Consider the following 26,152-nt stretch of genomic DNA (forward strand, 5'->3'; position numbering starts at 1 on the left):
AAGTTGGAGTAGCAATGATCCAGTGTATTGCCCGCACGGATGCTACAGTCAATGTGCTGGTAGAATTTAGGTAGCCTTGTTAAAATCCCCAGCTACAGTAAATGCAGCCTCAGGATAAATGGTTTCCAGTTTACATAGAGTCAAGTGAAGTCCTTGAGGGCCGTCGAGGTATCTGCTTGGGGGGGATATACACGGCTGTGACTATAATCAAAGAGAAATCTCTTGGGAGATAATGTGGTTGGCATTTGATTGTAAGGAATTCTAGGTCAGGTGAACAAAATGACTTGAGTTACTGTATGTTGCTATGACTACACCATGAGTTGTTAATCATGAAGCATTCACCCCCGCCTTCTTCTTACCAGAGATAGGTTTTTTTCTGTCAGCACGACGCATGAAGAAACCCGGTGACTGTACCGACTCGGACAACACATCCAGAGAGAGCCATGTTTCTGTGAAACAGAGAATGTTACAATCTCTGCTGTCTCTCTGGAAGGCAACTCTTGCCCTAATTTTATCCACCTTGTTGTCTAGAGACTGGACATTGGTGAGTAATAGGCTCGGAACCGGTGGGTGGTGTGCATGCCTTCGAAGTCTGACCAGGAGGCCGCTCCGTCTACCTCTCCTGCGGTGACGTTGTTTTGGGTCGGCCTCTGGGATTAGATCCAATGTCCTGGGTGGTGGTCCAAATAAATGATCCGCTTCGGGAAAGTAAGTTGACATCACCCTTATATCCAATAGTCATTCCCGGCTGTATGTAATAACACTTATGATTTTCTGGGCTAACAATGTAATAAATCATAAAAATCATTAAAAAACTAAATACTGCATAGTTTCCTAAGGACTCGAAGCGAGGCAACCATCTCTGACGGAGCCATCTTGCCAGACTTGGTGCTCTGTGACCAGATGAGGGCAGCCTAGAGCAGAGCAGGTACTAATACAGATTTAAAACCAGCAGATAGGTCGTGATTACTGTTGCCTTATTAAACTAGATGTCTTTGATCAACAGGTGTTGTCTTGCAGAAGCCTTCACTCTCCACAGACCCTTCTTATTCTGCCTTCTTGCATGGAGAGGAGGTCCAACTCACCTGCACTCTTCCATCCCGTATCCTCTGTAATGCTGTGGAGTTCATCTTCTATCTGAAGGGAGACTCTGTCATGAATGTGACCGTTGGGTCCTCACAGCCAAGGGCTACTTTAACAAAGTTTAAGATGGATGCTTCACACCAGGGCAGTTACTGCTGTCTCTACAGAACCCTCTCCAACAGCCAAGCCATCAGCTCCCCTTACAGCAACGTTACTAAAGGTGAGGTGGTAGTTGGGAAATAAGGGTTGCCTAATCTACAGTGAGCTCCAAAAATATTAGGACCGTGACAAATATTTTGTTTTGGCTCTGTACTCCAGCGCTTTAGATTTGAAATGATACAATGACTGAGGTCAAAGTGCAGACTGTCAGCTTTAATTTGAAGGTATGTTCATTCTAATCGGGCGAACCGTTTAGAAATTACAGCACTTTTTGTATCTAGTCCACCATTGTACGGGACCAAAAGTATTTGGACAAATTCAATTATACAGTATGTGTATCAAAGTAATCAAAAGTTTAGTATTTGTCCCATATTCCACGCACGCAATGATTACATCAATATTGTGACTCTACACACTTGTTGGATGCATTTGCTGTTTGTTTTGGTTGTGTTTCAGATTATTTTGTGGGGTATGATATTTGTGCGTCTAACATGCTGACTACACCCCTCGCGTCGCATGCGCGTCGTTTTGCAAAATAAATTTAAACATACATGTTATTCAATTATTGCACCCACACTGCTTGCGCATGCCAACGAGCGTCTGCGTTGCCAAGCTCTAAAATAGAAGTCAGTTCTATTTGTGATGCTGATCGTCGGTGCAAGTCCTGCCTCTCCCATCACCTCATTGGTTTATAGAAGCTGATACTCACGTGCCATCTCCTCATTGGTTATACCCACGTGGGCGATTGAAAGACAACTGAGTTCGTCGGTCATCGTGGTAATTCTTTGAAAGTTTAGATGCCAATCGCCATATACAGTCCAAAGAAGAAAAAGCCTGGAAGTAGGAGAGATGACTAGAAACAATTCGGTTGACTGTTTTATGTGTGGCTTAATTGTCAGATTAGAGGACCTTGTGCATTTCAGGTAAAATAACAACTCAACGTTTATCTCCCAGGACAAATTAGCTAGCAACAGCAAGCTAGCTAAATAGGACAAATTAGCAAGCAACTGCAAGCTAGCTAACTAAATTGTCATAAATGTTTAATGCTTTTCGTCCTGTCCCCGAATTAATATAATATAAAAATCAATTTGTGCACCATGGCGCACACGCAGCCGGTTTGGGTACGTTGTAACTTTCTCACTCATCATTATTCACGATTTATTCAGGATTATCCATAATCATGGTAGAACGATAATGTAGAAGTGTTTAGAACCATATTATATTCTTATTTAAAATAAAAGTAAATCCAAAATGACACAATCAAATTTTTACCATTCATTTCTATTGGGCACAAAATAATCTAAAACACAACCAAAACAAACAGCAAATGCATCCAAAAAATGTGTAGATTCACAGGCTTGATGTAGTCATTGCATGCTATGAATATCAAACCAAATACTAAACGTTTGCCTACTTTAATAGACACATACGTGAACTTGTCCCAATACTTTTGAGGCCCCTAAAATGGGGACTATGTACAAAAAGTGCTGTAATTTCTAAACGGTTCAACCAATATGGATGAAAAATCCCCCAAAAAATTGAAGCAGACGGTCTGCACTTAACCACATATTCATTGTATAAATAAAACCCAGTAGTGGAGCACAGAGCCAAAACAAAACATTTGTCACTGTCCCAATACTTTTGGAGCTTACTGTATATATTTAAGATTCAGAGCCTTGATAGAGACAAGAGACTGATTACCTAGGCAATCAACACACATTTCTCAGTTAAAAGGTGTGAATATGTGAATAATCACATGACTTTCAAATTGCTGTTTACTTCCTTCCCAGTGGTTCTGCTACAGCCCAACATCTCTCTCAGTCCTCCAAATGGAGGGATGTTTTGGGAACCACAGGGGCCAGAGGTGATCAGGGGCCACAGCTTCTCCATCGCCTGCTCCAGTATCCTGGAGTATCAGTATCCTGGAGGCCTCTTCTATCTGGACTTCTCTGGGTCCAACAGGATTGAAACTAAGCCAGCAGTCAACCACTCTGCCTCGTTCCACTTCCCTGTTGCAGAGTATACAGACCAGGGGAAATACAGCTGCAGCTATGTAGTCAACATCTCCACCCGGTCATTCAGGTCGGCTAATAGGGAACTAGCTGTCACCATTAGAGGTAAAGTAACACATCCTTTAAAAAAACATATTTAAAATAGCTTTTACGTGAGAGAAAAATGATAGTGTTGTAAGATGATTCATAATACTTCATATCACAATTATTTTGTTTTTATATCCTATGAATTTGCCATCTACAAGTCTTGATCTGTAGATCTAAACCTTGAAATACCTACATTTTCTTCAGCATTCATGGTCCCCATCATTGTCTCTGGGGGGACTGGTGGCACTGCTGTTTCTGCGTCTTCTAGTCATCTGTCTAGTCAGCTAGAGGACAAGGATGAACAGAAAGCCATCTACAGAGACTGACCAGGGAGAATGTAAGTGATATCACTATACTGTAAACTCTGAACTTGATGTACGCCTTGAGCCTGAAAAGTTAAGCAGAATCTCAAATTCGTCCCAAAGACTTTTGTTGATATCATTTTGTTTGTAAGGTTTTTTTATTCCCTTGAGTTTGCTGTTGCAAAAATTCATGAGCAAACTGTTATGCAACAGGTATTGACAACAGACACAACAGAGGGGAGGACAACGAAGAGGACTATGTGAATGTTGAAAACGTCTGTAACCAGAGATGTCTGGAGGGAGTGAAGGGTGCAAAGAAGAATGAGAAGGAAAAAGGGCACATGCCTATGTCAACGGGGAGGGAAACACTCAAAGAAATGGTGTTTGTGGGGAGTCTCATGAGAAAATGAACAGTTAAGACGATGATGAAGATTACGTTAATGTCTCCACTCAGGACAATACAGCACATAATGTGAATGAAGACATTTATCAAAACTATTAGGAAAAGTTACAGTGGACTGTATGCAACCTGTTACTAAAATAGCTCATTGGCATCAACACATGGATTTGGTCCTTCGTGAGATGTTTATAAAGGGGCGGTAGGTGGCTTAGTGGTTAGAGTGTTGGGCCAGTAACCGAAAGGTTGCTGGATCGAAACCCCGAGCTGACAAAGTAAAAATCTGTCGTTCTGCCCCTGAACAAGGCAGTTAACCCACTGTTCCCCGGTAGGCTGCCATTGTAAATAAGAATTTGTTCTTCACTGACTTGCCTAGCGAAATAAAAAATTATAATTAAGATGCAAAAGTACAACAACTACGGTGGCTGTAGTTGACACTTAAACTAGACATATGAAATAATGGTATTGCGTTATTCTATTTAGCTTTTTGTATCCAATCAAAACGTTCAGCATATTTGATCCATCGGGTCAAATTCCAAACTAGTTTTTGTATGCATTGGTGTGGTGTCACTTTCTGTGTCTTTAATCACCTCCAGTGTTGTCCAACTGTTGAGTGATTTGCATTAAACTGATCTGGATCCTCATTGCATGTTTTGGAATTCCACTTATGTCTCCACTCCTTCTTTAGGAAGGAAAAGGCGTGACTCTAATCCACGTCTCCTAGGTCAAGACCATCAATCTATGCATTTTCTTTTGATTCTCTTTTGGTTTTCCACCAATCATACAAGGACTATATTGACCACAGAACTGTCTACTCTGCAGTAGATACAGCCACAGCACAAATGAGGAAGTGACAGATGAGCTGTGAACTGGAAATGCATATTTATATAGTAGCATCTTACATTCACAAGACATTTTGCGACGAAGACTGGTCAACACACTTTTCACCAGGACGCTTGTTCAGGTCGACTAGAGAAAATTAACTGTCTTTATTTCTGACATGAAGACCCAAATATGGAATATCTTCTATCTGACAATGGGTGAGTTTAATTTCCAAAAAGTCCAATCTACTGGAATATGTCAGAAAATAGAGAAAACAGTAATATCTTGAAATTAATATTTTTAAGGGCTGCATATTGGATACAAGTACTCAGGGATGGATTCTACTTCAAATTGAGAAAAGTGTATCATTGTTCATCATTAATTTATTTGAATGGTAAATTTGCTTGAAACTTTATACTTGCACTGTTAAACCTCCACAGAGGGTTGAGTGTCTGCAGGTTCTCTCCTCCCTGGGGCTTGATTGGTTAATTAAGGTAACTGACTTATGAAAGGAACTCCCCTCACCTATAGGTCTTAATTGAAAGGAAAAAAACTAAAACCAGCAGACGCTAGGCCGTCCATGTAATGAGTTTGAGTTTCATCTCAAGTAAAGATTTGGATCTCTGTCAGTAATGGGGAAGAACTAAGAGTAATCTCTCCAGACTATCATAAATCACTAGCCAATAGTCAAATGATCTGTCAATGTTTAGTAAAGGGGTTGATATGCTCAATAATCTTGACTAAGGAAATACTGACTTCTGCCAGATAATTGATACAAGCAATTTATATTTTCATAGAATATATTTGACTACATAGAAATTGAGTTTTAAAACTGATTTCAATAATAATTCAACTTAAAATAATGATAACAATTACCAGTAGATGTATTTAAAGAGTGACTGAACTTCCTGATTTGGCCTTGTTTTGAAGCTTAGTCATTAAGAAACACTAGTGGCCTCATGATTGAAGCCAAACAACAGTTTTCTTGAGGGTGTGGTTTGATGTGGGTGTTTCTTGGGTTTGTTTTTGCCATTCAATTACAACAAACGTGAAAGGATGACACGCAAATCCGTGATGCGCTCCTTATTTTGGTTTGTATGTATAAAAAAAGGTAAGGTAAGCTAAGTTATCTTTGCTATGGAGAGAAGAAAGTTTTGAAGTCGAGGACTTCTCCCCTCCTGACTGAATCCCCATCTCAAGATCAGCTCAGTTCAGTTCCACATGGGCTTGTGTTTAGCCAAGCTGGCAGCAGCTTGCTAGCATAGCTTGGGGATAGCTGAAGCTGGCTAGCCAATCAAGCTGAAATTCCCCTGTGAAATCAGTAATAGAAAGATAAAAAGAGCCAGTCTTTGGAATGTGTTTCATAAGACACTCGTTCTACAACAAGGGCGGCAGGTCGCCTAGTGGTTAGAGCATTGGACCTGTAACCGAAAGGTTGCTAGATCGAATCCCTGAGCTGATGAGGTAAAAGTCTGTCGTTCTGCCCCTGAACAAGGTAGTTAACCCACTGTTCCTAGGCCGTTATTGTAAATAAGAATGTGTTCTTCACTGACTTTCCTTGTTAAATAAATATAACACCTTGCTATGAAAGTAGCTTTCAATGTTTCAACAAGATGTAAAGACAACTGCGAGTTGAATGCCCAGTCATGAGTCAGCTCAGCTTGCCTACAACACAATATTCTATAGCCTAACTGGCTAGTTTTGTCTCATCTCTCCTTATGTCCACTCTTAGATCTTTGCCGGGGGGACAAATCCCAGAACTACTAGTATCCCTACAGGTGTAGGCTACACGTGGACATTGCACAAACATCGCCCAGCTTAAGTCTGGATACCTTTATCAACTAAAAATTGGAGATTGTGTTTTTGTTGCAAAGACAAAATATGTCGTGTAAATATCATATTGGTGTGCTTATGAAGACAATATGCCTACTCTTACCTAGCAAATATATGTAAGTTGTGTGTAGAGTACAACTTCAGCTGTCTAACTACAATGGCATTCTATTTGGCCAAATCTAAGGATTTGTCCAACCACACACAGACACGCACAGTTCTGTGGGTGAGGTTCTGGCTTCAAGTCGCCAGTGGGTGATGAAGTCCCTTCCATCTATGTAATGCATTACAGGTGAGGACAGGTGCAGTCATGTGGCAGGAGGGGTGGAGATAGGGTTGTTACGGTGACCGTATTACCGCCAAACCGGCGGTCACGAGTCATGACACAGACAAATTCCACGTGACCGTTTAGTCACGGTAACTAGGCTTCTGATGCTGCTGCTGATAGGCTTCTGATGCTGCTGATGGTCATTAGTAACCTACCAAACTTGCTAATTGCCGGGTACTCAGCACTCTATTGTCCCTCTAATCACTCTGACATCAATGCAAATGCTTTAGAAAATCAAATCAAACATGAGAGCCCATGAGCTCATGTTGCGCAACATTTCTATAGGCTATGTCATTTTCTATTTATTTTAAATCCCATGCCCCTGTTCCAAGACAGGAACATGATAATGGTCCATTCTATATCAAGTCTATTCACACATACAGTGCATTCGGAAAGGATTCAGACCCCTTCACTTTTTCCAAATGTTGTTACATTGTAGTCTTATTCTAAAAATTGATTACATAAATAAGAAATCATCAATCTATCCACAATACCCCATAATGACAAAGCAAACACAGGTTTTTAGATACTTTTGCACATTTATATAAAATAAAAAACACATTTTATTAGTCACATGCGCCGAATACAACAGGTGTAGACCTTACAGTAAAATACTTACTTACAAGCCCTTAACCAACAATGCAGTTTTAAGATAAATACCTAAAAAAATAAGAAATAAAGAGCAGCAGTAAAATAACAACAGCGAAGCTACATACAGGGGGTGCCAGTACAGAGTCAATGTGCGGGGGCACCGGTTAGTCCAGATAATTGAGGTAGTATATACATGTTATAAAAATGACTTATGCACATTTAATTACAGACAGTAGCAGCAGTGTAAAAGAGGGGGGAGGGGGGCAATGCAAGTAGTCTGGGTAGCTTCTTCACCTGTGTGATCATCTAGGGGGGTTTTGAATAATCATTCTGATTGGCTGGGCTTGGCTCCCCAGTGGGTGGGCCTATGCCCTCCCAGGCCCATCCATGGCTGCGCCCTTGCCCAATAATGTGGAATCCATAGATTAGGGCTTAATGCTTTTATTTAAATTGACTGATTTCCTTCTTTGAAGTGTAACTCAGTAAAATCTTTGAAATTGTTGCATGTTGCGTTTATATTTTTGTTCAGTATAAATACCACAGGAGTCCTCTTACTTTTGAGAACTTTACAGTCCTATTGATCAAACACTATGAACAGGTAGGCTCTGTCCCTCAGTTGCCTATGCACATCAACAAGACGATCAACAACTAATGTTAGCTAGGCTAGGGGTAGAGGTTAGGGTTAAGGTTAGGTTAAAGGGTTAAGGTTAGGGGAAATGTTAGCTAACATGCTAAGTAGTTGCAAAGTAGCTAAAAAGTAGTAAGTGGTTAAAAAGTAGAAAATTAACTAAAATACTAAAGTTGACTGTGATGAGATTCGAACTCGCAACCTTCGGATTTCTAGACTTTCGCGTTATACTGTCCTTGTCACGGATGGGCAGCAGATGACTATACCCAGTCCTATCAGCTAAAAACAAGAAGAAGCGGCTCCAGCGGGTACGGGATCACCAACAATAGACAATTGAGGAGTGGAAATACATTGCCTGGTCTGACAAATCCCGGTTCCCGTTGTGTCATGCTGATGGCAGAGTCAGGATTTGGAGTAAGCACCATGAGTCCATGGCCTCATCCTGCCTGGTGTCAACGGTACAGGCTGCTGGTGGTGTAATGGTGTGGGGAATGTATTCCTGGCACGTTAGTTCGTTTTATGCCAATTGAGTAATGTTTGAAGCCCAGCCTGGTCTGGGACACTCAAATTAGTATAATATGTTACATTTGGTATGGTTACATAAGACAGATGGTTACGTTAGGGGAAGGGTTAGCTTACATGCTAAGTACATGCAAAGTAGCTAAAAAGTAGTAGGTAGTTGGAAAGTTGCTAATTAGCGCAAATGCTAAAGTTGTCCGTGATGAGATTCTAACTAGATGTTTGCGTTATATGCCTACCATTATATGCCTATGCGACCAAGCACCCTACTTTCGTTTTTGCCTTAACCCTTTTAGCTAACCCTTCCCCCAACCTTTAACCTAACTCCTAACCTTAACCCTAATCCCTAGCCTAGCAAACGTTAGCAAGCTAGCTAACATTAGCCACCTAGCTAGAATTCATAACATATCATACGTCTTGCAAATTCGTAACATATTGTACGTTTTTCAAATTGGAAACATTGTACATTTTGCAAATTCGTAACATATAATACGAATTGTAATTCATAACATATCATACGAAATGGGTGATGGAGATCCACAAATTACTACTTAACATATGAAACGTAACATATACTAAATGGAGTGTTTCGGATTTACGTAGAGAATAATACAAAATGGTCTGAGACCAGGTTGGAATGCTGCACCTTGTATCATCCATTCCCCGAATAATTCAGGGTGTTCTGGAGGCAAAGGGGGTCCTACCCGGTACTAGATGAACATACCTAATAAACTGGCCACTGAGTGTATATAAAACAACAGAAAATCCAGTTTTAGACTACACAGGGCCTTTAAGTAGTTGTAGTGGAAAGTTAGGAATACAGTAATAGTTTAAGGCAAACGAGAGAAAAAAAGTCCCCGAAGTGGACAGATATTTCAGCGTTTTTTTAACCGCCGTAACTGCCATTTCCTGTAATCTAGAGCAAACAGTACCATATTAGGTTGTGGTGCCTGGCCTTAAAATTATAACAAATAGAGTCAAATAATGCCAACAAGTGGCGCAGCGCCACTCTTACCTTCTTTGGGCAGAACTCTGATTAGTACATCATTCAGGTTTCATTGAATTTAGTTTATGCTAACTAGACATTCTCACTATCCTCACTAAAATAGACATTGCCTTTCACATACTGAACTGATCACTGACACAGCATGCTTCTTGTGACAGTTTGTGGTGAACCACAGAATATTGCCTGCTGGCTCGTCTTCAGTTTTGTCTTACTGAAAAGTTTTTGTCTCAGCTGTGTGGGTGTGGTGAGACATTGACTACCACTAATTTCACTTTCAATTTGTTTTTCTTTATTAGTCTACCTATGGAATGGACCTCTACCTGCAGGCAAGTGAATCTCCTTTGGTTTTAGTCATGTCAATTCCTGAAAAAGCTGTGGCAACCATTGCGTGAAACAAAACAATATCTTTACCATAGACATCTTTTCGACATCCAAATATTGATATTAAGATGTCTTAACATTAATATTAAAATCAGTAGTAGTTCATACTATACCGCATTCATAGTATGCTGCACACATCACAAAATAAAATGCTGGGTTGTTTTGATGACCCAACTGCTGGGTTGCAGGCATTTGGTCACTTAGTTCGGTTGTTTTCTTTAAAAGCTGCCAGTTATTGATGCTGGGTTGTTTATGTTGGGTTATTGAGTATATCTCAATTACCCAGCATAAACAATCCAGCACCCAGTGGGTCAAGGAGGTGTGGCTTAGTAGGGGCGTGGCTTTCAGATAATATTTTTTGTCATTCCGGTTAATATGTTCTGTTGTATTGTTATCACATATTAAGGTTGAACATTGATACTTTGGTAACTTTAATGAAGCTTAAAAAAGTGTATGAGTTCCTTAAAAGTCTATGCACATCCCGATGTTGGGATATGTACATGTCAGTGGAGGCTCCTCAGAGGAGGAAGGGGAGGACCATCGGCTAGGTTGTAGCAACCTCATGATGGGTATAGGGAAAATTTGAGTATCATGTAACAGCCTTAACCTATCGCTGTTACATTGAACTGGGTGAATGGAATATGAATGAGTCATCCAATATGCTGTATTAGAAATAAGGCCATGCTCATGAGACGGCACTAACCGCCACTGGTACATATCATAATACATATCCCAACATTTTTTCTCAATGTTGGGATATGTAAATTATAATGTTGTGAATTTTATATTAGAATATGTCATGTGCAAAATTATAGAAAAATAGTGGTGTACAAACTTAAAATGATAAACAGGAATGACAGTTACTCTCATGGGTGGTCAAAAATAACTATATGAAATCCACGACCATAATAGGTCACACCTCCTGAAAATAAATAACCTATGGATTATGTTAAAAAAGACCTAGCTGTTCGGTCAACCCAAATGATGGTTAAAAAAAACAACAACTGATGGTTAAATGAACCCATGTTTGGTTTATCCCAACAACCCAACATGTTGGGTTATTCATGCAGCACAACTGTGTGGGTCCAAATAACCCATTGTGTGCTCTGTCCACAATTTATCAGCTCTGGGTTACGAATTTTTTTTTCCCCATCATTTTATAGAGTGCAGATGAATTCTGAGTTATTTTTTTACAATTTGTTTTTACGTTTACCACAGCCATGAATTTTGATGTATAACGGTCCATGTCTTTTAACCTCATAGAGAGTGCCCAGATCAGACTGGTCAATGGTCTCTGCTCTGGGAGAGTGGAGATCTATCACAACAGCCAGTGGGGAACAGTGTGTGATGACGACTGGGATATGAATGATGCTAAGGTGGTCTGTAAACAGCTGGGCTGTGGGAGTGCTACGAGTTCCCCAGGGTCTGCCCGCTTTGGCCAGGGCAGTGGGCAGATCTGGATGGATGATATTAAATGCTCGGGTAGTGAAAGCACACTCACACAGTGCTCACACACTACAACACATAACTGCAATCATGGTGAAGATGCCGGTGTTGTCTGTTCAGGTAAGGAATTCACCTTGTCCTGCCATTCTCTCCTGCCAGACACATTTCCATTGCTTTAGTTGATATCACGAAATGGGTGATGAGATAAAAACTGTCCAGTTCCATGACTTGAATGATCATGGCCTTCATTTATGTCCCCCTCTCCCCCAAACCTGCAAGGTGCCCAGGTCAGGCTGGTCAATGGTTATGGTCTCTGCTCTGGGAGAGTGGAGATCTATTACAGTGGCCAGTGGGGGACAGTGTGTGATAACGACTGGGATATGAATGATGCTGCGGTGGTCTGTAAACAGCTGGGCTGTGGGAGTGCTATGAGTTCCCCAGGGTCTGCCCGCTTTGGCCGGGGCAGTGGGCAGATCTGGATGGATGATATTAAATGCTCGGGTAATGAAAGCACACTCACACAGTGCTCTCACACTACAACACATAACTGCAATCATAGTGAAGATGCCGGTGTTGTCTGCCTCTCAGGTAGGAGGTGTTTTTTTCGAGTTATAGACATCTTGTGACATGAGCGATGCACAAACAATTTGAGATCCTAGCAAAAACATTAACATAAAAAAAGAAATGAACAATAGGGTAGAAACACAACAAAATTCATGTGGAATACCATTGCTAGTGAATTTAAATGTGTTGGGTCAGTTATATGCAATGTTCACTTCAGATCCGCATGAAGAGAGCAGTTCAGTCCTTTTAGGAGGACAGACAATGGAACGGAGCCCTAAGTGTGTCTGTCTTTTCTTGTAACTAATACAGAATACTTTTGTACAGGTTTAACTCTAAGGATGCCTATCCTCTCTACAACACCTTCCCACTCAGCTTTTTCACCTGGTGAAACGGTACAGTTCATCTGCACTGTCCCTCAACGAATTGCCATCACTGCAAACTTTGACTTACATAGGGGAGGATCTTCAATAATGACCCAGGCAGTTGAATCCACTCAGACCAGGGTGATTTTCACATTGTCCAGTCTGCAATCTGCACACCAGGGAAGGTACAGTTGTCGACAACAGATAACCCAGAATGGTCAGAATATTATCAGCTCTTCTTCCAGCAACTCCATGGACATCACTATTGGTGAGTAAGACTGCGAACACACAACAGGTTTCTGTAACAAACTATCACTAGTAGACGCTAGAGCAACTTGTTGCACACGCATTGCAGCAATTTCTGCCAAAAACTGTTCAATGCCCGCTTCTGTAAGGTTACATAAGCAGTGCCTTCAGAAAGTGTTCACACCCCTTGACTTTTTCCACATTTTGTTGTTACAAAATGGGATTAAAATGTCAGCAATCTACACAAAATACTCTGTCAAAGTGGAAGAAAATGTTGATCATTTATAAAAAAAAAACAATAATGGAAAATAAACACTAATATATCTTGATTAGAAAAGTATTCAAACTCCTGAGTCAATACATGTTAGAATCACCTTTTTACCGAGATCTTAGTTTAACATCTAACTAAGATGTTTGGTGCAGTATTTCTCAAGTGAAAAAAAGTGCATGAAAACGATTCATCTCTCGTTGAATGACAACAAACGCTTCATTGAAGAATCCCTACTGCTGACCAATCACCGACGAAGGGGTGTAGACATCAGCCACCAACTTTCGGCTTGCCTCAGGAAAAGAATGTGTGCCTGAACAGCTGAAAAAAACCATTGCAGAAGACCAAAAGGAACCAAAATGTCCACAAATGTTTCTGAGCTGTTTTGGATGGGAAGCATGCGGACGCCTTAACTCTCAACAGTAAGTTGAGACCCCGACGGCCTAGGACCCTAATTGACCGCTTATGTCGCTCATGCCTGGAGCCGGCCCTGTTGGTAGGGATAAAGTGTCTAGGCAACAGTATAGATAATAAACAGTAACAGCAGCGTAAGTGATGAGTCAAAAAGGGTCAATGCAGATAGTTAAATAGTTTACCAAAAGCTACCCTGACTAACTATTTAGCAGTCTTATGGCTTGGGGGTAGAAGCTGTTCAGGGTCCTGTTGGTTCCAGATATGGTGCATCGGTACCGCTTGCTGTGCGGTAACACAGAGAACAGTCTATGACTTGGGTGGCTGGCATTGTTGACCATTTTTAGTGCCTTCCTCTGACACTGCCTGGTATAGAGGTCCTGGATGGCAGGAAGCTTGGAACCAGTGATGTACTAGGCCGTACGCACTACCCTTTGTAGCGCCTTGTGGTTGGATGCTAAGCAGTTGCCATACCAAGTTATTAATATGTGACTTGTTATGTGACTTATGTGACTTGTTAAAACTTCTTTGGAATAGGGGGAGGTATTTGATGTCCGGATGAAAAGCGTGCCCAAAATAAATTGCCTGCTACTCAGGCCCAGAAGCTAGGATATGCATATATTGGATAGAAAACACTCTAAAGCTTCTAAAACTGTTAAAATTATGTCTGTGAGTATAACAGAACTTATTTGGCAGGCGAAACCCCGAGGACAAACCATCCAGGAAAAAAGTTTTTGAGTTCACTGTATTTTCAATTGGTTTTCTATGGGAAACTAGATTTATGAGGCACCTGGTTGCAGTTCCTATGAGTCCACTAGATGTCAACAGTCTTTAGAAACTGGTTGATGTTTTTCCTTTGAGAAATGAAGAAGTACGGCTATTCAGAATGAGTGTCAAGCCAAGTGGACTCTTTTGTTTGGGGCATGCAACCTGGAGCTCGCTCCACGTTGATTTTATCTGCTATTGAACACAGTATATTCCATCTTAAATTTTATTGATTATTTACGTTTTAGGATACCTAAGGTTGGATTAGGAAAGTTGTTTGAAATGTTTTGACCAAGTTCACAAGTAACTTATTAGATTATTTGTAATCATGTTGGGCGAGTTGGAACCGGTGTATTTCTGAATCAAATGCGCCAAATAAATGGACATTTTGGGGATATAAACAAGGAATTTATCGAACAAAAGGACCATTTGTGATGTTTCTGGGACATATTGGAGTGCCAACAGAAGAAGAACTTCAAAGGTAAGGCATGAATTATATCGTTATTTCTGACTTTTGTGTCGCCACATGCCTGGTTGAAAATGATTGTTATGCATTTGTATGGTGGGGCGCTGTCCTCAGATAATCGCATGGTTTGCTTTCGCCGTAAAGCCTTTTTGAAATCTGACACTGCGGCTGGATTAACAAGAAGTTAAACTTTATTTTGACATATTGCATGTGTATTTTCAAGAATGTTAAATATTTACAATTCTGTACTTTGAATTTGGCACCCTGCACTTTCACTGGATGTTGGTCAGGTGGGACGCTACCGTGGGGTATAGTCTATATGCCAGTGACACAAAATCTCAATTGAATCAATTTTAAATTCAGGTCGTAACACAACAAAATGTGGAAAAGGTCAAGAGGTGTGAATACTTTCTGAAGGCACTGTGGGTTAATATTTTACCACATACACAACTGCCATCTCTTGTTTAGTGTTAAGAAGACGTTTTGACATGTTCTTGATAGCTGACAAGATTGTTTCCCAGTTCAGGCAGCATTCCAGAGGCAAAAAGAGAAAGCCTGACGCTAACAAAATAAAGTGCAGGTTTGTGCTTTAGACTACATGAAGACTGACTTTTTCAAGTTTTTACAGTCGATCTTTTTGCTGGAGCAGCTTAAAATATTACATTTAGTGGCTTTAAGTTTACCAAACCAACATACAGATGCGGTCAAATATATGGAGCAACTTGTTGAATTGCTATTTTTACCTATAGGCACCTGCAACTAACCACAGGTGAGATACATTTCACATTAACAAGAATCATTGCCTCCAAACAAATTAATTAGAATTTTAAATTATTTAATCAAGACCATTTTATTATTTGTATTTTATTGAAACATCACAATTTCAGTTTAGGTCTGTGCAGTTGTAAATCAAACATATACATTGGAAACAGCAGCGGTTTTTCCATTTCAACATATTTTTGAAGAAATAGTGAATCGTACAAGGGTGCCAATACATTTGACCGCGTCTGTACATTCATCGCAACCTGTGCTGCTGTTTTTGCATACCTCCACCGCAGCCCCTAACTAATTGTTGTTCTGCCTTCTTTTTATGAGGGGGTGTGTGAGATATTCTGCTCTGATCCACAGCAAAACAATTTAACTGGCTTTATTATGACTATATTACACCTTGATTTCTCTGTGACCAATCAATCAATCAATCAAATTGATTTATAAAGCCCGTTTTTCATCATCAGCCAATGTCACAAAGTGCTGTACAGAAACCCAGCCTAAAACCCCAAACAGCATGCAATGCAGATGTAGAAGCACGGTGGCTAGGAAACTCCCTGGAAAGGCAGGAACCTTGGAAGAAACCTGGAGAGGAACCAGTCTCTGAAGGGTGGCCGGTCCTCTTCTGGCTGTGCCGGGTCGAGATTATAACAGTACATGGCCAAGATGTTCAAACGTTCATAGATGACCAGCAGGGTCAAATAATAATAATAATCACAGTGGTTGTAGAGGGTGCAACAAGTCAGCACCTCAGGAGTAAATGCCAGTTGGCTTTTCATAGACGATCATTCAGAGTTAGAGACAGCAGGTGCGGTAGAGAGAGAGAGAATTGAAATCAGCAGGTCCGGGACAAGGTAGCACGTCTGCTGAACAGGTCAGGGTTCCATAGCCGCAAGCAGAACAGTTGAAACTGGAGCAGCAGCATGACCAGGTGGACTGGGGACAGCAAGTGACCCTCCCAAAGCCCCAAATAAATCTGAGATCTGCCAGAGAGGTTGCCTGGGGAGACGGTGTTGACATCATCTGCTCCGTCACAACACAGCACTTGGGTGGAGCATTCAAATTACAGAAGACTTTAGGCTCGTTCAGAATGGACAAAACCACAAGTAGCAACTCTGTCATCTTCAACGTTCCTAAAGTGGTCTTTAGCCATGAGGGATTATACCGATGTCAGTATGAGACTAGGGTATCCAGTCGAGATTTCAGCTCCCCTCAAAGTGACTCTGTTGAATTCTCTGTTATAGGTGAGCAACTAAACATTAATGGGTGAACACCATCAGCAAGGTGAACACTGGGTTCCGAGATTATACGTTCTTTAATGCAAGAGTTTGGATATCTCTTCATAATGTATTCTAGCATAGTGTTCTCTTGCCGAGAAAGATTACTGTTATGCTGCAGTCACAGTGCACACGTTAACAACCTGCTCTTGTCTTTTGCTAGTCGTCTTGTTACAGCCCAACATCTCTCTCAGTGCTCCAAATGGAGGGATGTTCTGGGGACTTCAGGGGCCAGAGGTGACCAGGGGCCACAGCTTCTCCATCTCCTGCTCCATTCAGCCACAGTATCCTGGAGGCCTCTTCTATCTGGACTTCTCTGGGTCCAACAGAACTGAAACTAAGCCAGCAGTCCACCACTCTGCCTCCTTTCACTTCCCTGTTGCGGAGTATACAGACCAGGGGAACTACAGTTGTGTTTATGAAGTTAATGTCTCCACCCTGTCATTCCATTCTACCAAGACAGAGTTGCTGACAGTCAGCATTCGAGGTAAAATACATTTTAGTTTCATGTTTTCAAGTGCATTACCATGAAGGCCATATTTAAGGATTGTAGAATAGAATAGAATATAGATATTATCAGTCCTATCATTCAAGCACTATTTTTTTAATACCAATGTTTTACATTGCAGAATAATTTGATAGCTATACAAATTCAGAAATGTGGTATTCTGAAAGATGTTGAATATGGTGTTTCTCTCCATAGCATCCATAGTCCCCATTATTGCCTCTGGTGCAATAGGTGGGCTACTGCTCCTCTTGCTGCTGCTCATTCCTTGTCTAGTCTGGAGGAAGATAAGCAGCAGAGAGCAGTCTATTATGATAAACCTGAGAGAAAGTAAGATCTAGCTCCTCTTATCAAGATTCAGGTTAGGGTTACAAAATACCCAGGTTTTCAAGAACACCCAGTTGGAAGATTCCTGAAAATCAGGAAGGATTCATCAGGAAATTTGGAATCCTCCAACCAGGATATCTTGAAAACCTGGACATTTTGATTACTGGAATTGTTCAACCCTAATTTTGTTATGGTTTTGTACTGTTTATGATATCTATTCCTGCTTATGTCCACTGATGTCATTTTTATGAATTAAACTGATCAATCCCTCAGCTGCCAATAACATTAACACATATGGAAACACTGTGGTTGCAGCGAGTGAGGAAAATGATGAAGAGGACTATGTCAACGTAGAAACCTTTGTCAACAAGAGCAAAGATGAAGACTTGAAAAAAGGATGCCATGCAGGAATGTATGTGAAAGGGGAGTTGATTATGACTAAAAATAATGAGTAAGTTATGTGTTGTCTCTACCTTCTTGCCCTTTGTGCTGTTGTCTGTGCCCGATCATGTTTGTACCCTATTTTGTGCTGCTACCATGTTGTTCTGCTGCCATGTTGTGATGCAACCATGTTGTTGTCATGTTGAGTTGCTACCATGCTGTGTTGTCATGTGTTGCTGCCATTCTATATTGTTACCTTCGGTTTCTCTTTATGTAGTGTTGTGGTGTCTCTCTTGTCGTGATGTGTGTCAGCGAGTGAGGAAAATGATGAAGAGGACTATGTCAACGTTAGGGTGACCATACGTCCTCTTTTTCCCGGACATGTCCTCTTTTTGGACCTAAAAAAATGCATCCGGCCGGGATTTCTAAATCGGCCAAAATGTCCGGGATTCGGCTTTTGCTTTCTATAGTCGCCATTCATTGTGTGCATTTTTGGGGTTTTGCATTGCTTTGACCTTTCTCTTTAGGTCCCGCCTTCTCACACGCCACCATTGGTGGGTCATGTAGGCCTACGCAAAGATTGGTCAAACTGCATCTCAATCATTACCCTCACCATGGCAACAGCTAAGAGACAGTCAACCGTGGCTTGTCAACAGGGTCTTCCCTGTGGCTCAGTTGGTAGAGCATGGTGTGTGCAACACCAGGGTTGTGGGTTCGATTCCCACGGGGGGCCAGTACAAAAAAAAAAAGCGTCTGCTAAATTACTGAAATAAAAAAATAAAAAAAATAAATAAACAGTGGCACATGGCATTTTTACTCTGTTTTGGAGCCCAAACGCAAATGTAAATTCACAGACGATTTACAGAGAAAATTCCCGTGTTTTCGTCTTTGTCAGGATCCGTGTGAAGCAGAATGCATGACCTGCAAAGCTGGCACGTACGTGTCAGTGTCAAATAAAGGTGCTAGCGACCTAGAAGCCCACATAAGCTCCGCAAAACACAAAATTGCAGCTAAAGGAGAGAGTTCGTCAGGTAAATGAACTGACTATTTTGTGAGAGCAGGTAAAACAGAAGATGCTGTTACTGCTGCGGAGGGAGTTTTTGCATTCCACAACACGAAGCATCACAATAGCTACAGATCAATGGACTGCACGTCTGCCTTGTTAAAAAAGTCTTTCCCTGATTCCGAGACTGCGCAAAAAAATTTAAGCGCTCGTACTAAGACCGAAGCAATTGTTAACGCTGTGATAGCACCACATTCTGTCGACATAGCTCAGAAAGCACTAGAAGACATACCTTACTGTGGTGTTTCTACTGATGGGAGCAATCACGGTGCTGTGAAAATATTCCCTCTGCTTATCCAGTATTTTGATTGGAAGAATGGTGGCGTGCAAAGTAAATTAGTCGAAGTTAAAAACACTCCAAATGAGACAGCTGATACGATCGCGCAATACATCAAAGAAACACTGGGAAATAATGGGATTTTTTCCAAATGTATTGCATTTACAGGTGACAACTGCAATACAATGTTCGGGGAAATCCGGCGTGATGAAGAAGGAAAGAATGTTTTCGCAAACTTAAAGAAGTCATTGCAGAACAAGTCTTTAATCGGTGTGGGCTGCCCAGCACACGTCTGAACAATTGTGTTCATTACGGGGCAGACACACTAGATGTCGATATTGAGAACATCATCTTCAAAATATGTCAGTACTTTCACATCTACACTGTGCGCACAGAGAATCTGAAGGAGTACTGTGAATTTGTTGATGTTGAATACAGAAGTCTCCTTTCTCACAGCAAGACGCGATGGCTGTCATTATTCCCAGGTATTGAGAGGCTGCTACAGATGTTTCCAGCCTTGAAAGCATTATTTTTGTCACAGGAAAAAACACCCTCCTTGATCAAGAAGTTTTTTGAAGATGAGTTCAGTGAATTTTACCTCTGTCACATGCACTCACTCATGTGTGTGTTTCATTCACACATTCGGGAGATGGAAAGGGAGAGTAATTCAATTGTGGAAGTGAAGAACCTTTTGAAGTCCACACCATGCTTCTTGAATGCAAGACCAATAAGTTAATGTCCCTTAAAATTAAGGGACTATTGGTACAAAAGCACAAGGATGGACTTGGTAAGAATTCTTACCATTTCAGTGCTCAAGTACAGGGTCTGTACAGTTCATGCCTGGAGTATCTGGAGAAATGGATGGCACCCATGGAGGAGTTCTCCTCTTTCATGTGGATGGATCTGAGTGAGACACCTGACTGGAATGACATAGAAGCCTGTATAAAACACCTGGGAGAAAAGGGGGTGCCAATTGATGATGCAAAGTGCTTTGATCAGGTCACCAACCTGAAGAAATTCACAGAAAGGTGTAACAGTGATGGAGAGTTCAGTAATCTGCAAAGCACACAAGAAGTGGACCAAATATTTTGAAAGGTCCAAAAGCATAGATTTTCATTCAGAGCTATTGAAGATTGCACAGTTTTTCTTTGCCATTCCTTCTCACAATGCAAATGTAGAGAGAGTTTTATCACTGATGCAAAGCCAATGGACAAAGGAAAGGAATCACTTGTCTGTTGAGTCACTGAAGGGGCTTCTGTGTACACAATGCAACTTTAAAAACATGTCTTGCAAAGACTTTCATGCCTACTTGATTGGCAATCAAGGACTGTTGGGAAGGATTCGATCTTCGGGAAAGTATACCAGAGAGCATCAGGAGGACTGACATTATTTTTGACTGAAATAGTGGATTTATTTATAACAGGTTTTTTTATTTTAACCTATGGCCATGAAAAGAAAGGTGTTAAAAGCTAAACTATATATATATATTTTTTTGTTATTATTCTATTGTTGAGGGCCAACAGTTGAATGGAAAGGATGTATTACTTTATGTATTAAAGTTCATTGACATAGTTGCATGGTTGTGAACGCATTTGTATTTACCGCCCACTGTGTCCGTCTGCCTCCCGCTCCTACTGTCCTCTTTTTTGAAAACTAAAATATGGTCACCCTAGTCAACGTAGAAACCTTTGTCAACAAGAGCAAAGATGAAGACTTGAAAAAAGGATGCCATGCAGGAATGTAGGTGAAAAGGGAGTTACCACCAAAAATAATGATAAAAAAAGGTCTGCAGTTATGAAAGGGTAACGTGTGCCAAAATCCTGACTTGAAGTCCAGGGGCCGGATTCACAAAACCTTCTTAAGAAGAAATTTCTTCTTAACTGGCATTTTCCCTTAACTATAGACTTAAGAAGAAAGTTAAGCAAAGTTGCTATTCCTCAGTAAAGTTACTGGAAATGTTCTTAAGGTTTTTCCTAAGTTTCTGCCTAAGAATCGTCCCACCCACCGTGCACACTATTCAATAGCCAGTGAAAAATCAGAGCGCCAAATTCAAAACTACAAAATGTCATAATTCAAAGTTCTCAAACTTACGACTATTTTACACCATTTGAAAGATAAACCTCTCCTGAATCCAACCACGTTGTCCGATTTCAAAAAGGCTTTACGGTGAAAGCATAAAGTTAGATTATGTTAGGACAGTACATAGACAAAAAATTACACACAGCCATTTTCAATGCAAGGAGAGGCGTCACCAAAAGCAGAAAACCAGCTAAAATTATGCACTAACCTTTGACAATTTTCATCAGATGACACTCCTAGGACATTATGTTAGACAATACATGCATTTTTTGTTCTATAAAGTTCATATTTATATCCAAAAACCGCATTTTACATTGGCGCGTGACGTTCAGAAAATGTATTTCCCCAAAACTTTCGGTGAAAGGGCACATCAATTTACATAAATACTCATTATAAACGTTGATAAAATATTAAACTGTCAAAAAATTATAGATAAACATCTCCTGAATGCAACCACTTTGACAGATTTCAAAATAACTTTACGGGGAAAGCACACTTTGCAATAATCTGAGTACTGTGCTCAGAAAAAAACATCAGGAGGATACAGATACCCGCCATTTTGGAGTCATCTAAAATCATAAATAGCATTAGAAATATTCACTTACCTTTAATAATCTTCATCAGAAGGCACTTCCAGGAATCCCAGGTCCACAATAAATGTTGTTTTGTTCGATAAAGTCCATAATTTATGTCGAAATACCCCCTTGTTGTTTTCACGTTCTGTAAGCTACTCCAAGTGTAGGAAGCGCACGGAAAATGTCACTACGAAAAGTAAAAAAAAGTTATATTTACCTTCGTTCAAACATGTCAAACGTTGTATAGCATCAGTCTTTAGAGCCTTTTTATCTTAGAACTTCAATAATATTCCAACCGGACGATTGCAATCTCTTGAAAAACGTTTTGGAACACAGCTACCTCCTCACGTGAACGAGCATCAGAAACCCATGTCATTTTCTGAGTCACCTACTTCCATGTCCTCTTGTTGGCTCTCTGTTCACCATAGAAGCCTCAAACAACTTTCTAAAGACTATTGACATCTAGTGGAAGCCTTAGGAAGTGTACAATGAACCCTAAGTCACTGTGTGTTAGAAAGGCAAGGACTTGAAAAGACTACAGGCATCAGATTTCCATTTCCTGGTTGTATTTTTCTCAGGTTTTTGCCTGCCATATGAGTTCTGATATACTCACAGACATCATTCAAACAGTTTTAGAAACTTCAGTCTTTTCTATCCAAATCTACTAATACTATGCATATCCTACCTTCTGAGTCTGAGTAGGAGGCCGTTTAATTTGGGTACGTTTTTCATCCGGCTGTGAAAATACTGCCCCCTACCCTAGAGAAGTTAACTTTATGACAGCTAAACCCTTGTCTTGAGACGAATGGGTACTTTTGTAACCATGAATGTTTTCTTGCGCCACAAAAACAGTTGGCTACCAGATATTTAAATACAGCAAGAATACAAATTAAACACGTATTATCTAGCTAGCTGGTGATTAACAATATGTTACACAAGTGTTAAATAGCTAGCGCTATCTTGTCAATTTGCAAAGAAGAACTTGGCTAACTTAGGTAACATTACGTCGTTAGCTATGTTGGATATAATGTCTTTACATGTTAACTAGCTAACGTAGCTAACTAACTTACCGGTCGGGCAGTGCCTCTACCACCATCTATATGATGGACAACACCTTCTCCTCCAGCTGGTCCACATGAATGGTCTCTCAGCTCCCTTCTTCTTAGCAGCTTACTTGATGTCGGAACACTTCTTTTTTACGGCGTCACTGTCCCTTGCCATACCCCGGCTGTCAGAGACAGACACGGCCACTCTCGCCCATCCTCTCTTTTTGATCTCTGCAGTGAACCTGCAGTTATCAAGTCTCCCCAACAGCAATCTTTTCCTGGCTACTATTTCCCCCCCATCACGTCAAGCTCTTGTTTACTGAAGGTTTTATTGTGCTTTCCTTGGTTATCCATTTTTGGGTTTGATGTACAGTAGCTAACGTAAGTCTGATGTGTATAATGTGTGAAAAATAATGTTTTTTTGATTGTGTGTAAAGGGTTCACGAGACAACTATACATATTTTTCTCGAGACATAAAGCAAAAAAAGAAATTTAATAAAATTGAAATATCAACACTATTATAGTGGGCCAAATCCTATCATCCCTGTCACATAGGCTTATTTATTGGTTTCAAGCACGTCACTAATGTCAATGCCACATTAGAAGATATTTACGAAGTTCCAAACAATACTACGAATTCCTAAGAACATTTTGAGGAATTGCATTTACGAACTATCTTATGAACTTCTTATTTTTTTCTTCGGCAGCTTCTTGATAATTAGGGCTAGCGGGACACCTGTCGCCAACTTCCGATGAAATTGGAGAGCGCGCAATTCAAATAAATGATAATTAAAATTATGGATATTAAACATCTAGGTACATACAAGTGTCCTATATTGGTTAAAAGCTTAAATTCTTTTTAATCTAACTGCATTGTCCGATTTACAATAGGCGAAACAGCGAAAGCATGTCATGCGATTGTTTGAGGACGGTGCCCCCCATCAAAATATTTTTCAACCAGCACAGGCTTCGTAAAATCACAAATAGCGATTAAATATTCACTTACTTTTGAAAGTATTCCTCTGATGTGCAATCCAAAGGGTCCCAGCTATAACATGTAGTGTCGTTTTGTTAGATAAAATCCTTCTTTATAGCCCAAAAAGTCAGTTTAGTTGGCGCCATCAATTTGAGTAATCCACTCGTTCAACTTGCAGAGAAAGGAATCCAAAAAGCTACCGCTAAATGTTGTTAAAAAAAGTCAAAATACGTTCCTATTCAATCCTCAGGTACCCTAAAATGTAATTAAACTAATATTTCATATGGAAAGAAGTATGTTCAATAGGAAAGTAAAAATCAGTCTGCACACGCAGACTGATTTCCAACTCCGACTCCCAGTACCAAAACTCAAAATTCTTCCTTGTTTGGGAAGAAACAAGCCTGAATCCTTGAACAAAGACTGTTGACATCTAGTGTAAGCCATAGGAATTGCAATCTGGGAGTTGGAATTGCATAAAACCCACAGCTTTCCATTGTAAGAGCATGGGCTCTATCAAACAAATATATGTATATTTTTGGTTTTTCTTTGGATTTTCTCCTACCATATCAATTGTGTTATAGTCTCATACATTATTTTACCATTTCTACAAACTTCAAAGTGTTTTCTATCCAATGGTACCAATTATATGCATATCATAACTTCTGGGCCTGAGTGACAGGCAGTTTCCTTTGGGCACGTCAGTCAGACAGGAAGTGGAGAAAAATAGACCCTAGCCTGCGTTTTTTCATGAGTAATGTTTCGTGAATCTGGCCACAGGCATGTAACTCAAATGTTTGTATTCATGCTCAGGAATGCTCCAGGAGCCATGAACAAGTTTGGAAACAACCAAGGTGAAGGGCCAGAGGCAAGTGAGGAAGATGAGGCCGACTATGAAAATCAGGATATCTTCACAGATAGGGCTTTTGCTGAAGATATCTACGATGAAGACAGTGAGTCTTTAGACCTGGAGCAGCTCACTTCATATAAAGCTGGAAGGGAGAATGACTATGAAGAAGATGACAACATATACGCAAACTATGAGTGAAGGCCTTGTAATACAGATATGCAGATATATAGATGCCAGGAGAGGCATGAAAGGTTAGCTTTGTGAGTTGAATTATAAGGGCTTAAAACAACCACTTTTTCATCAAAATGTTCACTTAGTAGATACGAGTAAAGGCTTTGTTTGAATATGAATTAGAATTTCTGTAAATAGTTTGGGTGTTTGATTTGTAGTTGTATTGTTGCCAGGTAATTGTATGAGTTTTCTGACTTGACTTTGTTATATATATATTTTTAAATTATGACATTATTTACTTCAGTTTAAAAATAGTGATTGTCTTGATGAATTGGCTGAACGCATTGAACATAATCTATTATTACATTTTTTAAAGTAAATATATTAATACTTTAGACTATTTCTCTTCTATAAGGTTCAGTGTGCTGTCAAGGAGTTGTGCTGTCAAAAAATTGTCTGCAGCAATGTCTGGTTGTGATGTGCTAAACTTGTGATCTACAGTATGACAAACTGTAAAAAAAAACATTTGTACTGTATGTCAAATCTAACTATAATTTGATTTCAGTGTACATTTTCGATTATTGTGTGTATGGCTTTAAAGAACATGAAATCCATGAACCCTGACTACTTTTTACATTGTTAAATTGTTGTTGTTGATGTGAGAATTCACAAGATGTACAGATATGGTCTTGAAAATATGTGTAGATTTAAATACTGTACAAAACTGTAAAATACTGTACAACAATATGGTCAACATTTAGATATAGATCTCTGGACGCAGGAGGACAAAATTGACCCTGACCAAAACTTTCATTTAAAAAAAACCTATAAAGCAGAGGACGTGATGATGCAGATCTTATTATCACCACAAGGAGGAAATTGTGTCACATCATTCATTATGTCAAACACATTATGTGTGTGTGTGTGTGTGTGTGTGTGTGTGTGTGTGTGTGTGTGTGTGTGTGTGTGTGTGTGTGTGTGTGTGTGTGTGTGTGTGTGGTTTGGGGACCTCACAAGGATATTAAAACAAGGAAAATTTGGAACATTTGTGGGGGAAAAGGCAATTTTAGGCTTAGGGGTTAGTTTTAGGGTTAGGGTTACAATTAGGGTTAGGTGTTAAGTGTAGGGTTAAGGTTAGGTTTAGGGTTTAGGAAACATAGGATTTTGAATCGGAATCAATTGTTTAG

The 26,152-nt window shown here is 40.2% G+C and overlaps 1 protein-coding gene across 1 annotated transcript; it reads left to right on the forward strand.

Annotated features, from left to right (window-relative positions):
• Nucleotides 1-4,817: 4,817 nt before the first annotated feature.
• LOC115170985 (uncharacterized) lies at nucleotides 4,818-25,844 on the forward strand. The gene is made up of 9 exons (XM_029727411.1): nucleotides 4,818-5,080; nucleotides 10,061-10,090; nucleotides 11,409-11,711; nucleotides 11,871-12,179; nucleotides 12,480-12,785; nucleotides 16,882-17,205; nucleotides 17,422-17,553; nucleotides 17,866-18,001; nucleotides 24,758-25,844. Exons 1-9 carry the CDS (start codon nucleotides 5,041-5,043, stop codon nucleotides 24,990-24,992), a joined length of 1,815 nt encoding a protein of 604 aa, XP_029583271.1. The 5' UTR covers nucleotides 4,818-5,040; the 3' UTR covers nucleotides 24,993-25,844.
• Nucleotides 25,845-26,152: the final 308 nt, after the last annotated feature.

The sequence above is a fragment of the Salmo trutta genome, chromosome 32, assembly GCF_901001165.1.
Source record: "Salmo trutta chromosome 32, fSalTru1.1, whole genome shotgun sequence".
Lineage (NCBI taxonomy): Eukaryota > Metazoa > Chordata > Actinopteri > Salmoniformes > Salmonidae > Salmo > Salmo trutta.

What these genes read in the sequence shown, in the direction of transcription:
- LOC115170985 (XM_029727411.1), top strand. Translation starts at nt 5,041, where the DNA reads ATGAAGACCCAAATATGGAATATCTTCTATCTGACAATGG. An exon ending in TATCTTCTATCTGACAATGG is followed by an intron (nt 5,081 to 10,060) that starts GTGAGTTTAATT and finishes TTTCTTTATTAG; the next exon opens with TCTACCTATGGAATGGACCT. An exon ending in TATGATAAACCTGAGAGAAA is followed by an intron (nt 17,554 to 17,865) that starts GTAAGATCTAGC and finishes CTGTGGTTGCAG; the next exon opens with CGAGTGAGGAAAATGATGAA.